Source organism: Schistocerca americana, chromosome 2, assembly GCF_021461395.2.
Source record: "Schistocerca americana isolate TAMUIC-IGC-003095 chromosome 2, iqSchAmer2.1, whole genome shotgun sequence".
NCBI lineage: Eukaryota > Metazoa > Arthropoda > Insecta > Orthoptera > Acrididae > Schistocerca > Schistocerca americana.
Window position 1 is genome coordinate 435,402,526 of NC_060120.1, and position 16,615 is coordinate 435,419,140.

The 16,615-nt window shown below is 38.2% G+C and overlaps 1 protein-coding gene across 1 annotated transcript in view; it reads right to left on the bottom strand.

The window, feature by feature from the left end:
- The window catches only part of LOC124594073 (piRNA biogenesis protein EXD1-like), a 145,876-nt gene that overhangs the window by 43,443 nt on the left and 85,818 nt on the right, over positions 1–16,615 (bottom strand). The window contains exon 4 of the mRNA XM_047132423.1: positions 246–518. Coding sequence (XP_046988379.1) covers positions 246–518 — 273 coding nt within the window. The remainder of the gene's footprint in view (positions 1–245; positions 519–16,615) is intronic.

Genomic DNA, 16,615 nt, shown 5'->3' on the forward strand with positions numbered 1-16,615 from the left:
TTTGAATAAAGTGAGTTCTCTCTCTAGTCACTAACACAGATTCAAACATGATTAATACCTACGTTTTGCAGCTGCCTTTTCAGCAGTAAGGCTTGCTCTCTCTCTCTCTCTCTCTCTCTCTCTCTCTCTCTCCAAAACCCCCATTCATCTCTAAACTTACTGTCAAAGACAGAAACTAAATTTTATATGATCTCTTACAAAAGCTTAAAACAAAATCATTAAACTTGAAACATTTCTATATTTACCTGTGTGTCGAATACATTCTTTAGCATTATGCTATAATCCTGAAGAAGAATTGCTGAAATAAGCCGGCAATTGTGAATCACCTTTAATATGTATTCTGATTCTAAAATTCCCTTCATTTTCTTGATAAATAACACAGTATCAAGAGCTTGCAGATCAAGAAGGAAGGTTCTTTGCCATGTTGCTATGTTTATTAGTCTAATTTTTCTCCAGACACCAAAAGTAACACCTTCAAATTCCAAAGCTATTATTGTTTCCATTTCAAGATGCTCCACCTGAAATTAACCAAAGTCAGCTACATATTACAAGAAGACAGATTGGCTAGCTAATAATAACCTTCAGGAATCAAAATTCCAAGTACTTCTGACAAGAATACGTAACAGGGAAATTCTTCCCAATAGAGTTTACTAGTGGCATTGATATTGGCACAAAATTCTGAAAACAAAACTAACATCAGAAGGGTTACACAACTGAAAATCCCACGATGAAAACAACAAACACATGTGGGAAAAGGTAACACCTGAGAGATGTGTGGTACATAGACAAATGTAACAACACATATACAGGGTTATTACAAATGATTGAAGCGATTTCACAGCTCTACAATAACTTTATTATTTGAGATATTTTCACAATGCTTTGCACACACATACAAAAACTCAAAAAGTTTTTTTAGGCATTCACAAATGTTCGATATGTGCCCCTTTAGTGATTTGGCAGACATCAAGCCAATAATCAAGTTCCTCCCACACTCGGCGCAGCATGTCCCCATCAATGAGTTCGAAAGCATCGTTGATGCGAGCTCGCAGTTCTGACACGTTTCTTGGTAGAGGAGGTTTAAACACTGAATCTTTCACATAACCCCACAGAAAGAAATCGCATGGGGTTAAGCCGGGAGAGTGAGGAGGCCATGACATGAATTGCTGATCATGATCTCCACCATGACCGATCCATTGGTTTTCCAATCTCCTGTTTAAGAAATGCCGAACATCATGATGGAAGCGCGGTGGAGCACCATCCTGTTGAAAGATGAAGTCGGCGCTGTCGGTCTCCAGTTGTGGCATGAGCCAATTTTCCAGCATGTCCAGATACACATGTCCTGTAACATGTTTTTTGCAGAAGAAAAAGGGGCCATAAACTTTAAACCATAAGATTGCACAAAACACGTTAACTTTTGGTGAATTGCGAATTTGCTGCACGAATGCGTGAGGATTCTCTTCCGTCCAGATTCGCACATTGTGTTCACTTCACCATTAAGAAAAAATGTTGCTTCATCACTGAAAACAAGTTTCGCACTGAACGCATCCTCTTCCATGAGCTGTTGTAACCGCGCCGAAAATTCAAAGCGTTTGACTTTGTCATTGGGTGTCAGGGCTTGTAGCAATTGTAAACGGTAAGGCTTCTGCTTTACCCTTTTCCGTAAGATTTTCCAAACCGTCGGCTGTAGTACATTTAGCTTGCTGCTTGCTTTATTCGTCGACTTCTGCGGGCTACGCATGAAACTTGCCGGCACGCGTTCAACCGTTTCTTCGCTCACTGCAGGCCGACCCATTGATTTCCCCTTACAGAGGGATCCAGAAGCTTTAAACTGCGCATACCATCGCCAAATGGAGTTAGCAGTTCATGGATCTTTGTTGAAGTTTGTCCTGAAGTGTCGTTGCACTGTTATGACTGATTGATGTGAGTGCATTTCAAGCACGACATACGCTTTCTCGGCTCCTGTCGCCATTTTGTCTCACTGTGCTCTCGAGCGCTCTGGCGGCAGAAACCTAAAGTGCGGCTTCAGCTGAACAAAACTTCATGAGTTTTTCTACGTATCTGTAGTGTGTCGTGACCATATGTCAATGATTGGAGCTACAGTGAATTTATGAAATCACTTCAATCATTTGTAATAGCCCTGTACTTAATGAGCTTTCAAGCTACTAATCTTTCTCTAGTTTACATACAGCCACATGAAGCCTCAAATGCAACCATCTGTGGCTCCTCAACAATTAGTTGATGTTATGTTATTCCTGCACTACTTATCAATCATCTGTGAGAGAGTGAATGGTTGTTTTTATCACTGTTATTTGTAACAACACATAGCTCTAAAGACAGAAAGATGCTGCGAAGTGGGCAACATGAACTGACTGGTCCTGATATTAGCGTCAGTTGTGCTGAGAAATAGCTGAAATTACTAAAATTGAATAAAACTTCAGGGCCTGATGGAATCTCTACCAGATTCTGTACCAAATTTACAGTTAAGTTAGTTCTCTCCTGTACTACAATCTACCATAAATCATTCAAACAAAAAAAAATTATGCCCAGCAGTCAGAAAGAAGTGCAGGTCACACTCATCTACACAAACTGAAGCAGAAATGATTCACAAAACTACTGTCCAATATGCTGGGCATCCATTTGGAGCAGAATCTTAGAACATATTGTGAGCTAAAACATAATGAGGTGTCTTAAACAGAATGACCATCTCCATTCCACCAATACAGATTTCAGAAATCATGCAAAACCCAATTCACACTTTCCTCACATCGCCGGCTGGTGTGGCCGAGCAGTTCTAGGCGCGTCAGTCTGGAACTGTGCAACCACTACGGTCACAGGTTCAAATCCTGCCTTGGGTATGGATGTGTGTGATGTCCTTAGATTAGTTAGGTTTATGTAGTTCTAAGTTCTAGGAGACTGATGACCTCAGATGTTAAGTCCCACAGTGCTTAGAGCCAGAGCCTCACAACATCCTGAAAGCAATGCATAAAGGCAGTCGGGTAGATGCAGTATTTCTTGATTTCCAATAAGCATTTTTGGAGCCTTTAAGCCATTAACTTTATAAGCTTATGCTGTTCAATTTGTAATTTTCAGTCTCCTCAGTGATGTGATGCCATGATGCATTGTGTGTAACTAACACCCAAGCACAGCGGACAGTAGGTGGCGGAGCTGGTTCATCGGATGTTTGTTGTCCATCAACTTGGACAGAGCCTCTGAGAATGACTTTAGAATATGCAGTACCTTAAACATTCTTGAGTGGCATCATCAGATATTGTTCACGATGAAGTTAATAATGAATCTTGTTTTAACAAAAGTCGTCAATTGTTAATGAAAGCCCAAGGATAGCACTTCCATTCTATGTACGTATTATATGTTAGTGAGAACATTAGCTTCCAAAAAGCTTATAGTAGACCTGATAAACCTGATTGCATCACCAAAAGATAATTTTATTCGTTATTTGTTTGAAATGAGAGGATCAACTAGAGATGAAATTTCCTTTTTATTAAACTGATCCATGGCTACTTCTACCTAAGAATAATTGCCAACATTGGAGATACAGAAGCCAGTAAGTTTACATATTCTGTAATTTTCATTTGCTGGTCTTTATGGGTTATATTATAGATTATTTACTTAGGTAACACATATTCATTGAAAAAAAGATAGTAATTAGAATTATATGTGGTGTCCACAGATGTATATCCTATAGCCATATCTTTAGAAGCTGGGAATATTAACCTCTTATGAAAGTTGTTACCAAAAATCCTTCTGAGTTTGAGAGTAATAGAGATATTCCGAAACACAAAATTAGAAAGAAAACCGATCTGTGTTATCCTTTAATAAATCTATCTTCAGCACAGAAAGGTGTGAAAAGTGCAGTTATAAAACACCTTGCAAATCTACCCATGCAAAAACAAATCTCTCACAGATAACAGAAGTGTTTCCAATGTAGATTACAGATGGTTCTCCTTAACAACTCTTTCTATACCATAGAGAAATAGAAATAAATAGTCATTTATACAGAAAGATGGTAGACATACTAATATTTATCAATTTTTATACATTTTAGTATGTGTTCTAGTTTGTTCAGCTGAAACATTTCACATCTAAACATTTGTTATGAATATGATCTATGAAACATGTAATTAAGGAAGGTGAAATATTTATTACACACAGTAGTGATCTGCCCTGGCTTCTTACAAGCAGCACTAAGTATCTAAGTACAGATAACTTGTCTAGCATAGTGGTAATTTTGTTTGCGGGCCACTGCACAGAGTTTATGATTAAAATTCTGCCATGAGCTACAGCTAGTGTCAGTCACCTGACTCCACTGACAGTCATCCATGAGCACACACCAATACACAACATTGGTAGGTTGCACCTTCTGTCACAAAAGTTGATTCTGAGAAGTTCTGCCATTCACTGCTAGATGGCAATGGCATCATTTTGAGAGCGATGGGAGACTTCAATTCATGACATTGCACAAAATATTTGTGGATCAATCAATGTATTAGTGAAAACTTTATCAAAATCGCTATAGTAGTTCCTGAAATTAGACCACACATAGAGACAGAAACTGTGGCAAGGATCTTCGGTTTATATATATACTAGCAACTCACACCAGCTTCACATGAGCAGCACCAAATATCTATGCCTGAGCAACTTGTCTGGTGTAGCGGTGGTTTAATTTACAGGGCAATGAGTGGAGTTATGATTAAAATTCAGAAATTAATGTTAGGTAACCTCTCTCTAGTGCTATACATTGTTACAAATAACTGCGATAAAAGCTGTTCAGTAGCTGGAAGTCACTGTTGGGCCCTGCTCCCACCGAACCATTAAATCTATTAAATGCTAGTACTTGATGGACTGATTCATATGTGGGGGTGGTGTATTGAACAGTCTGATGCTCTATATATTGTCATAAAATAAAATAATTTTGTTCTTTCCACCTCTTTATCTTCTGTACATATATAAATTAAAGTCCCATGTCATGCTTTCTGTCACAGGAACTACTGTAGGGATTTTGATCTGATGTGACTAAATGAATAATTCATGTGGAAGGTTTGTGTATATGATTTACAAATATTTTGTGGAAATTGGGTGGACTATGAGGAATTAAAGACCACCTCCACACTGAAATCTTGATTCAAAAGAAAACTAAGAAGTAAATAAATTTTCAATTAGGTGTGGTAGTATGTTAGGATGGCTCATGTAATTAGATATCCCACAACAAGTGGCACTCATGGTATGAGTTGATAAACTGGGCAGAGCATTTGAAATCAAGTGGATGGATGCCCACTAACAAATTATATAAATAGAAGTGACATTGATTTCTTATTTCATCAGGTACAGGGATTGTGTTGTTGTAGTCAGTGGGCCAGCGTCAGAGACAAGCCCTGGAGCATGGCGAGGGTGCTGAAATCAGTATGTATCCTTTGTTGATGCTGCCAGCTCAAGTTCCATCATCAGTACTAAGGCAGAAAGGAATTCTACCAGAGCCCAGGCCAGGGCAGCAGGCAGCTATGCTGACCTCTGAAGAAGCTGTCACGGTGGCTGGTAGAGATGTGCTAATTGGAGCAGAAAACACTCAAACACACACAAAGGATGAACTCATGACCCCAGCATAGGCAACAGTGACAGTGGTTGCAGGGGTGGAGTGTACTCACACAAGGCAAGATAGCAGCAGCAGAGTGTGACAGCACACGGCAAATGGCAACTCTTGTCAGGACAGGTAGTACCCCAAGTAGGTGACCTGCAGACAATATAAGTCAGCCAGTAGGGGGCCACCCGCTGTAAGGCACCAATTCAGCTCTCAGCAGCATCTGGAATAAGGTGCAGCTCTTACCTCCGCAGCTAATGGAGGCAGTACCAAGTAGCAGACTGAGTGACCCACTTCAGAGCCTGGCATGGAGTACCTTTCATAACTGGTTGCAGGCAGTGACAGCTAGTTCATGGCTAAAAAAAGCAGCATTTATTCTGGTTTTCTTATTTCTGCTGGCAGAAGCACTGCAATTTATATATGTCATAATTACGCCTACTGCATTTCCTTGGAAGGCAATTCTTGCTGGGTCAGCTCTGCCCATCCACCACATAAAAAGGTTGTGGTGCAATAAGCCTTCCTCTTTGGAAGTTATCCAGTTCAACGGATCACAGACTGGCAATAGCTATGTTACTGACTTGCTGCACTATATAGTCCAGTCAAGTTTCTCTCACATTAACTCGACTTGAACCCCAATGTTCAGTGGCTGTATAATTAATCACTATTTACTAAGGGCGAACCAGTCAGCTGGTAACTGGTATACAGGGAGTTCATGTGGGTGGGCGGTTCTCTGCCTTAAATAGATATAGGCTGGACAGACAAGAGTCAAAGACCACAGTTCTACCCACATTGAAACATTTATTATTCCAGCTCTGCATGTCGTACACTACGATATTGCTGTACTTGCTGGAGCATTTTCTCTGCTGTAATGCAACCTTTATTAGCTTGCCTGGAAAGCTGGGCAGGTCAGAGTCCAAGGTGCTTTAGGTTTTTGGCTAGGAGTACTTCTAGTGGCTTTTCAGATCAGTATAACAAAAGGTATGTCATATTTGCAGTTGTAGCTCCTGTTATGGTAGTTGGAGATGAATGCTTGGGCCTGAGAAGTCACAAGCCATGCCATTGAATCATCATACCACTGCCTCACAAATCTAGTCATACTGTATTCTCAAGTCAACCTTGCTCATAACAGCTCATGATGACCAACTCATGATAACCACTTCAGTTTTTCACATGGACTATATCCATTGTACCCCTGCTCTCTGAAAATAAGGATGTGGTGCAGGATGCACAGTCTTTCTGTCCTGGTGTAGGAGAGGACTGTATACCATTCGTAGTATCAGTACTTGCTACCAGGAATCAGATGAGCACATTGTCTGGAGTAGCAAAGAGCTCTTATGGAGACAGTAGTTCCTCTTGCGCCTTAAGTAGTCCTGCCAGAAGCTGTTTACATGGCAGCAGGGTAGGGCTTAACTGTCCATGTACCATATGATATATAGCCACCTGCAACCCAACTACCTCCACTAAGTGTTCACAAAAGTCTTTTCACAGCTGTCATGGGAGCACCAGTCTAACTGGGTCTGTATTACATTTAGATCCCGATTCACTGTAATGGTAGCCACTCTCACAAAACCCATTAGTCCCACTGGTAGCCCTCATAGCATCTTGATGTTGTTTCATGCTCTCTGCTTTATTAGGTTTGCCAAGCACATGATGAGCCTTTCCACTAGAACCTTATTACCTTCTGCTCCTCTCCCTGCCAGCACTAGAGAGTCATTAAGCTCCTGTATGTCATCGATGATCACTGTCCCGAATACTGTTTTCAATGGTCTACCTCCCACATGCAACCACCCTCTCTTATGCTGTTGCAACATACATGGCACCAAATACACTGCTTGCCACAACTGATCTTGCAGGCATTTGTAGGAGAACATAAGCCTTCAGCACTCTCCCACTATCTCTCCTAACATGCCCTTATTCACTGTCTCAAAGTGCAGTTCTGAGAATGCTTCTCCCAGCCTCCATACTTCATTTCTCACTTCCCACAAATTGTATGTTTGTTTTAGTGTATAGTAGGGGCTGGTTAAGATGTCTTCCTGTCTGGAAAAAAGTCCCCTTCCTCCAGTAGTCAAGTCTTGCAACATGTTCACTCCTTTGCCGCAGTAGAGGTGCAGTGCTGCCAATACTATAATGCAACCCAGAGTTAGCTTTGTTGGTGGTTTTATCTGGAAAAGAATCTGTAATCACTCTCCTTCCAAGTCCATCATTTAAGATCCATACCTATAACTGGTGCATGATTTTTCTAAAAAAAAAAAAAAAAAAAGAGAGAGAGAGAGAGAGAGAGAGAGAGAGAGAGAGAGAGAGAGAGAGGGAGGGAGAGGTTCTGGCACTGTGACCTTCCAGGTGGTGTTTCTGAAATTTAAACTTCTAAAAATGTTATTTTAACACTGGCCTGAGCATTTTAAACGTGAATACAACATTTATTTCACGTTGTTTCAACCACAGCAAAAGTTCTGTCATACTACATCTCAAAAATCTGTGGCTCCTTTAGATAACAGCCTTTCAATATTGTTTATGTTTCATCACTATTGCATCACCAAAAGATAATTTTATTCTTTATTTGTTTGAAATGAGAGGATCAACTAGAGATGAAATTTCCTTTTTATTAAACTGATCCTGTAGCTTTTTATTTTAGGATATGCACAGCTTTTCCTTTAACCGAACTTTTAGTATTTCAAAGCTAGTACTTCTTGTATATTTTGGATCTTTTAATATTACTGATACAGCAATAAATTATCTTTGGTCACTTCACCTTCATAATTATTAGAAAACTCCAATTTCATTTAACATTCTTCAAAGCTTCCAATTTTCAAACAGCATAGTTTAATTTTAACACCCTGTAACACAACACTTATCTTCACTCTTCGTTTTTTTAAAGCATCAACAGTTAACAGAAGTGTGTCTTAATCACAATTACTTAGTTTTCCAAACAGACATTCTTTTGTTACTGGGTGCAACATGAAGACTAATCATTTCCACAGTTAGTTCCAACAGTTTCCATCTTTTATTTTCCACAGTTAAAAAAATAATGGTCACAGGTGATCTGAACAAAGCAGCTGTATCTTCTCACAGTCACTGGCCATCAGCTAAAGATTTTGTTCTGACCAGCATAGCGATAGTGCACACAGAGCAAAGTAAATGCAACCGTGCTGCTCTGATCCCCGTTCATTCAACATCAAACAAAAAAATCACACTTTGTAATTATTTCATACAATCACAATGTGCAAAAACTCTTTAATTACATCTTAAAAGAAATAAATATCCTTTGGTCACTCAGACAGCAAATGCAGCAGTGTACTCTAAAAAATCTATCACATTATGGATGTCCCAGTCTTTCCTGTTGCACAATGGCCTTGGTATTAGCTTTTTGCATCTGTTTCCACACTTGTCTCAATAGCCTCCTGCAATTCCATACACATTCTTTATTCTTCCCCATCTTTGGTTTGACTACTTCAGATGGTAAAGGGATTTTCCTACCACATATGACATAGTATTGTGATAGGCCTATGCTATCATGATTTTTCAAATTAGAAACTGTTACCATGTACAATAAGAAAGTATCCCAGTCATTATGGATGCAACAGCTCAATATATTACCTCTCATCTGATGTTCGTGTTCTGTCCTTCCATTAGCCTGTGCATGTAATAGGCTAGTTCTTGGCTTACAAATATGATATAAATGGTTCATCAACACAAACTAAAGTCAGTCATCTGATCTGTGATTATAAATTTTGGAACACCAAACCAGTTATTTACCAATGCATGTGTTACTATGTCTGCCTGTTGACAATCACACCATAGTGGGAGAAATTACCTATAATAGTCAGAATGTAGTGGCTGCCCACTGCAGTCTGTTCATCACACACTGATTTATGTCTTGTTTACATGTTCTCTACCAATAAAGCTCAGCTACTCTTCGGTCTGTGGTGTTCCATCCTCCATGATCAGACAATACATGATCATATGCTTCCTTCAATATATCTTCCCACAGCACAGAAGGGAACACTATGCGAGGCCTCAGTCTTGCTGACTTCCACAACACCCTGTGGGGAATGACAACATGTGGTTGTGTTGCACACAGCTTGCAATTTGCATCAGCAACTTGCGCTCTCTGCTCTTCAGCAAGGCTACAACCTACTGTCCACACTATGTCAATTTTCCTGCTAAGCCCATCTGCATTACCACTTTTCTTACTGGGTTTCTGAACTACTTCAAAATCAAACTCACTCAATTTTAACACCCATAGTATAAGTCTACTTGACGGATCTTTGTTCTGGAATTTAAGTACTGGTCCATAAGGAGAAGCAAATAATGTGTATTATTTCAAAGTGTGTGGCTGGTGGATACTTTCACCAGCAGCAATTCATGCGTCTAAGTCCGCACCTCCACAACTTCTCGCTACGATTGTCAGTGTAACAGTCTAAATTATATCTAAAAACAAATATGATGTAACTTACCAAACAAAAGCATTGGTATGTTGATAGACAAACAAACAAACACAAACACACACGCAAAATTCAAGCTTTCGCAACCCACGGTTGCTTCATCAGGAAAGAGGGAAGGAGAGGGAAAGATGAAAGGATGTGGGTTTGTGTTTGTTTGTTTGTCTATCAACATGCCAACGCTTTTGTTTGGTAAGTTACATCATCTTTGTTTTTAGATATATTTTTCCCGCGTGGAATGTTTCCCTCTATTATATTCATAACAGTCTAAATTGATTGATATATTAACTCTCCTTTGAACAGAGTGATATTTCCCTCTTCTTTCTTGAAGAAGAAAATGCAGCGTTCAGCTCTGTAATAAAGAATGCAGTATAATACAATCATAAATAATGTCACCATGTGTTCGAAAGTTTGCAGGCTACAATGCATCCAGGTATCATTTTCACAACGAAGAAATTTAGAAATGAAAGAAACTGTCTCTCTCTCCAGAGGATGTATTGTAAAAACTTTTACACCAACGTTTATTGTTGTCTGACACAATATATCCACCCAGAATCATGAGCATCAGGAGATTGATAGTTTAAGAGTGAAAAACTTTGATATTGGTTTAAGGAAATAATAAAAGGAGCTATATGTTCATCTTTCCTTTCTTACATATATCCTTTTGGCGTGGGCATGTTTAGATTACATCTTTGCCAGGCACAGTGTTCCAATACTTACTGAATGGCATAAATTTAATGGCTACACCAAAATAAGGTCCATAACAACTGCCACCCTACTGTCTACTGATGTTATCCATGATTACTGGATGACAGTGTACAGTAGTTGTGCATTTTACAAATATACATAACATAAATAATCAAATTTCATATGCACGTAGCACTTAAACTACTTTTTGGTCTAGCTGCGTATCAAACCCCCATTCCTTGTGCCCAATTTATATTTTATTTATCCCCTGATTTGTCAACTTTTTTATAGTACAATTAATTTACATGAAATTTACAAAACTTTAAAGGTTCAGTTTCTGAGAGATCATGACTCGAGAAAAGGCTCATTTGAATAGTCTTTTGCTCCATTTTTGAGGTGTAACCACCATCCATAGTTTGCACACCCAAATCTCCACACACAAAGAAGTGTTCTTGTGTGCATGTCCTGAAGTACCATTGGTGCAACTATGGAAAACTGTTCACAGCCTTGGGTCTATAACTTTGTAGACAATGATGAATTGGATGTTCTTATAGTGTCCAGAGGTTTCCGTAGGATAAGTGGACACTGATGTTTGTTTGGTTAAAAAGTTTGATGCTGCAACAGAGGAGCCATAAAGTTCTGGCCGTTTTTATGTAGATCACATAGTACATCACATATTTCAGGGTCCAAAAGGCCATCCCGTATCATCAGCACCACGTCAAGAGCTCACATATTCCAGGCAAGTCCATAAACGACTTATTGTAATTCAAACAATGGAAAAATCCAGGATGGAATGTAACAATATTATGAGAAGGAAAGTTGCTATTCACCATATAGCGGAGTCTCTATGTGTGTCTATTGTTGCCAAAGGCCATAGGCCGAAAACTTTAAATGTGAAAATCTTTTTGTTGTACCTATCTACGACTCAGCATCTCCACTATATGGTGAGTAGCAACTTTCCTTCTCATAAAATTGTTACTTTAATTCATCCTTTGTAGTAACGTTTGGTGTCTAATGCACTACAAATGGCGGTTAGAACACTTTTGTCATTATAGGTATACACAAGCTTAGTCACTACTTCACTCGAGTGTGTATTTCTCATTCAACTCACAGTAAACATATGATGTGCAGACAGTTTTCTTGAAGTCCCTTCTAATTTCACTTATGTTAAACGCCATTTTCATATACAGGTTTCCTTACATGTCTTTATACAAGTGCATAAAATTTTACAACACTTACACAAAGAAATTAAAACATGATGTACATTTGCTCCTTATAACTACACATAAATGTCATTTTAATATTAGCTGACACATGAGGTCTAATACATTTTACTTACATACAAGCTTATACATGAATCTGTCACATTATTTTCTCTGTCTGAAAAACAATATTTACACATAAGTGAATAACATTTAAGAAGCCATTTTTGCCTTCAAAATTCGTATTCGTAAGCAAACATTTCTGTGACAAGGTATTTCATATTAATTCTCATCATTAATTCATCATTTATATTTACATGATGAGTTAGTGCTCCCTGAAAAAACAATATACATATAAAAAATCTGATGATATGCATGAATTACTACCATCATCTCATTTCACTCAAGTGTTTATAATTCTTGATTACCAACAAAAGGAACAGAGAACTTCACTCTTGCGTTTCTGACACTGGCAAGCAAAACTACACTTAGCCGCACCTCTCTCAAATCTACCAGGAGCTGGTCTCCGTATCTACAGACAGTTATGATAAGGAATGGAAAGAAACATTTATCATCTCCTGCTGAAATCAGTCATTTGCAGAACACACAATAACTAAGCAAATACTCTGTGAATGCTTCTTTGTGTTTTGCAACAAACTATTTACTCAATGGCCTTGCCACAGTGGTTAACACCAGTTCCCATCAGATCACCAAACTTATGCACTGTAGGGCTTGGCTAGCACTTAAATGTGTCACCGTCCAGGTATGACCTTCTGTAGGCTACTTAATTGAGAAGTAGCACCACTGGTCATGAAAACTGACAATGGTCAAGAGAGCTATGTGCAGACCACTTAGCCCCTCCACCTCTGCATCCAGTTACGCCTATCGGCTGAGGACAACACAGCAGCCAGGCAGTGCCACTGGTCCAGCCTGTTCGGCTGGTGTTTGATTCTTTGTTTTTTAAATAAATACTTTGCTACAAAAGTTATGCTAAAATAAATATTTGTGGAAGGACATTCAGAAAAGCCATGATCTTATGTAATTGGGTCTTGAACACTTGTATTTGGCATTCATATCCGTTACTTGCATTCTTCAATTTTGGTCTGATCCCCCCCCCCCCCCCCCCCTTTCTTTTCTTTTAATTATTTGGTAGTGCAGGACCTCAGTTTCATTTCACAACATTTTACATACTATAAATTCCTCATATTCTCACATAACATTTACACTATCACATTCAGACATACATTTATATATAAATAATTACTTGTATTTTGGTGTGGCCCACTTCTTTTGGAACCAGCTACATAAATTCTCTTTCTTGTCATTACTGGGACATGTCCTTGCAGTGTTCCTTGCAAAAAAACTTAATATTATCTTATAAACTAAGTACATAGTTGGTCCAATGCTAACCAACCTATCATTCACACTTATTTGTGTGTGTATGTGTGTGTGTGTGTGTGTTAGTGTGTGTGAATGAGTGTAAAGAATGAATTCATCTACAAACTTTTCAGGTAAGCATATGCACCACCATTCTTCGTTAGGTGTATGTCAGTAAAATAGGACTCCTTTGTAAATAGTATAAAAATTTCTTAAGGGCTACCACACATTAATAGAGTTGGTGTGTTTTGTTTTGCATAAGTAGGACATGGTTTGAGAATTCTGTTCATTGAATTCTAAAATTCCACATGACGTTTGGGGTAGGGTTGACAAGGTGTCAGCAATTATGTTTTGTTTACCTTTGATGTACATTACCTCAAAACTGAGTTCCAGCAAGTAAAGAGACCATCATCAGGTTATTCTTCTTTGCACCAATTTGCAATGTCATGAGAAAAGACAGTGCTTGGTATGTCACAGTAGACTTTGGTGTGTTTTCCCCACAAATAATATTCAAATTTCTTAAAATCCCACACTATAGAGAGAGCTTCATGCTCCATTACTGAATGTAATCGCTCACATTCAGTAAGAGTTCTGCTTGCAAAACTAATTATCTTGGATGTTTGTTGTACATCTGTCTTAGTGATTTGGTGAAGTTATTTGTGTAATCAATCACTTGTCACAGGAACATTCCCAGACTGGCTTAAATATGCTGAAGTTATACCTCTCCACAAGAAAGGGGACAAAGAAATAACATCAAATAACCGACCGATCTCACTTTTGCCAGCTTTTTCAAAAATCTTTGAAAAGGTTATGTTCAAACATCTACTTAAGCACCTTAGTGATAATAACATACTGTCAAAGTCACAGTTTGGGTTTCTTAAGGGTTCTGATATTGAGAAAGCTATTTACACTTATAGCGAAAATGTCCTTAATTCATTGGACAACAAATTAGAGGCAACTGACATATTCTGTGACCTGTCAAAGGTGTTTGACTGCGTGAATCACAGCATTCTTTTAAGTAAATTAAAATATTATGGTGTCACTGGTAGTGCTCCAAAGTGGTTTCAGTCATATGTTACTAACAGAAAACAATGGGTGGCATTACGTAACACTTCAGCAGTAGGCAATCAGACATCATCTGACTGCGAAGAAATTACATGTGGTGTTACCCAAGGTTCCATACTAGGTCCACTACTGTTTCTTGTGTGTATTAATAACCTGTCATCTGTTACGTTACCAGATGCCATGTTTGTCTTATTTTCAGATGATACAAACATTGCAATAAATAGTAAATCAAATATAAATTTAGAAAGGGCAGCTAATCAAAATTTTACTGACATTAATAAGTGGTTCATAGCCAATTCACTGTCATTAAATTTTGAAAAGATCCACTATATGCAGTTCAGAACTTCCAAGAGATTTCCTTCTGGTGTGTGTATAAAATATGGTGACATGGAAATAGGAGAAGTTGAGAGTGTAAACTTCTTGGGATTACAACTTGATAATAAATTCAGTTGGGAGCAACATACTAACGAATTGCTAAAGCGCCTAAACAAGTCTGTGTTTGCAATGCGAATGATGTCAAACATAGGAGATATAAAAAAACTGGCATATTTTGCTTATTTTCACTCCATTATGTCATATGGTATCATATTTTGGGGTAACTCCACAAACAGAGAAAAATTTTTTGAGTACAGAAGCGTATAATAAGAGTAATGAGTAGTGTAAATCCAAGAACATCATGTCGTAACCTTTTCAAAGAATTGGGCATATTAACCACAGCTTCTCAGTATATTTATTCAGCGTGTATATGTGGACAAAGAAAAAAAATTCCCGGATTTCCTGGTTAAAAATACATTTTCTTGCGGGTGAAAACATAGTTTTTCCCTGTTAACTGACAGTACATTTTCTCTCGGAACTGTATAACTTATCCATCCTTTGAATGGTTATGGTTTTATACACGGGCGTAGAATTTCCCGGTGCTTTGGAAAACAAAACACAGGGGGGAAAAAACGTTTTGGAAAGATCTTTGATGTGCAGTAACATGTACGCTGCATATTTTCGTATTACGAAAGTATAAATTCGAAATCCACCAAACAGCGCATGTTACTTTCCGAAGCATTGAAATCGAGATTGTGATGCGCTTTTGTAAGTCGGTCATAGCTCATGTCATGTGATTTTCATCACTCGATGATACCAGGTATTCAGAGCTTATGACACGTGATGAATTCAGCCAATAGCAACATCACTGTTAAGCAGCGCGAACACACAAACAGAAAAATTTAATGGTTTAAATTAATATACATAGTGCTGCTACAAGAAAAGTAAAACTTTCACTTATAATATTGGTCTGTAAGATTAATACGCTGGAAGAGAAGCTAAGTTTTCACATATAATGTTGGTCTTTTATGCACGTATTACAATTTAAGATATATCACACAAATGTGCCATTAAAATTTTTAATAACGATATAAATGTCTGTTCTTCTGGGCTCGAAATTTCTAAATGGCTCGTCATCAAAGAGTTTATTTTTAAATGAGAGTCAAATGCTCTTTGATTTAAGAAATTCATCGTACATTCTCGTACGTAGTTCAACTTGCGTAAAAGTAAATTTTCTTTGATAGTAACGCTTTTCAAACCACCATTCACAATATTTTCCCACGAACTGTTAGAAATAGGTTTGTTTCTGCAGTTGCCAGAGAGCACCAGATGACAGGCGTCACCGCACTTGTGCAGCTATGATGTCGTAGGGGCCGTATGTTCGTAAGTGTAAAACATTAAAAGATCTTACTTTAGGTCATAAAAGAAACAAGACATTCGAACCTGTGGCTGCTTACACAGCCAACAGCCACATTTCTGTAGCCAGAGGCGGGATACTACTCAACTGTGCTTGCGCATGATTCCGCTTGTAACTGCTAAAACGAATCTAATGTAATAAGTTGTGACATCACGTCCATCGGAGGCAATTTGTTCTTATGAATCATTGGATATTCTTTCTAAAGACTTTGACAAATTTTACTGTTGGCAGACCCTTGAATGAGCACTTTGTTTTGTTGATGTATATGGCGCATTTACTTTGCAGTTTAAGTTTTATTTTCGTTTTTTCACTCGTTCATGTTTTACTGCTGAAGTATTATTCTGCAGTAGTGGGATACAGTAATATTCTTTGTTAGAGTATCGGTTCTTACCAGTTAAAATTATAAAAATTTAACTGAAAACAATGAAAAATTCCTGGAATTCTAAAATATTCCCGGGTTTTTCCCGGTTTTCTCCCAGATGAAAAAAATCCCGGGTTTTTCCCATATCTCCCGGTT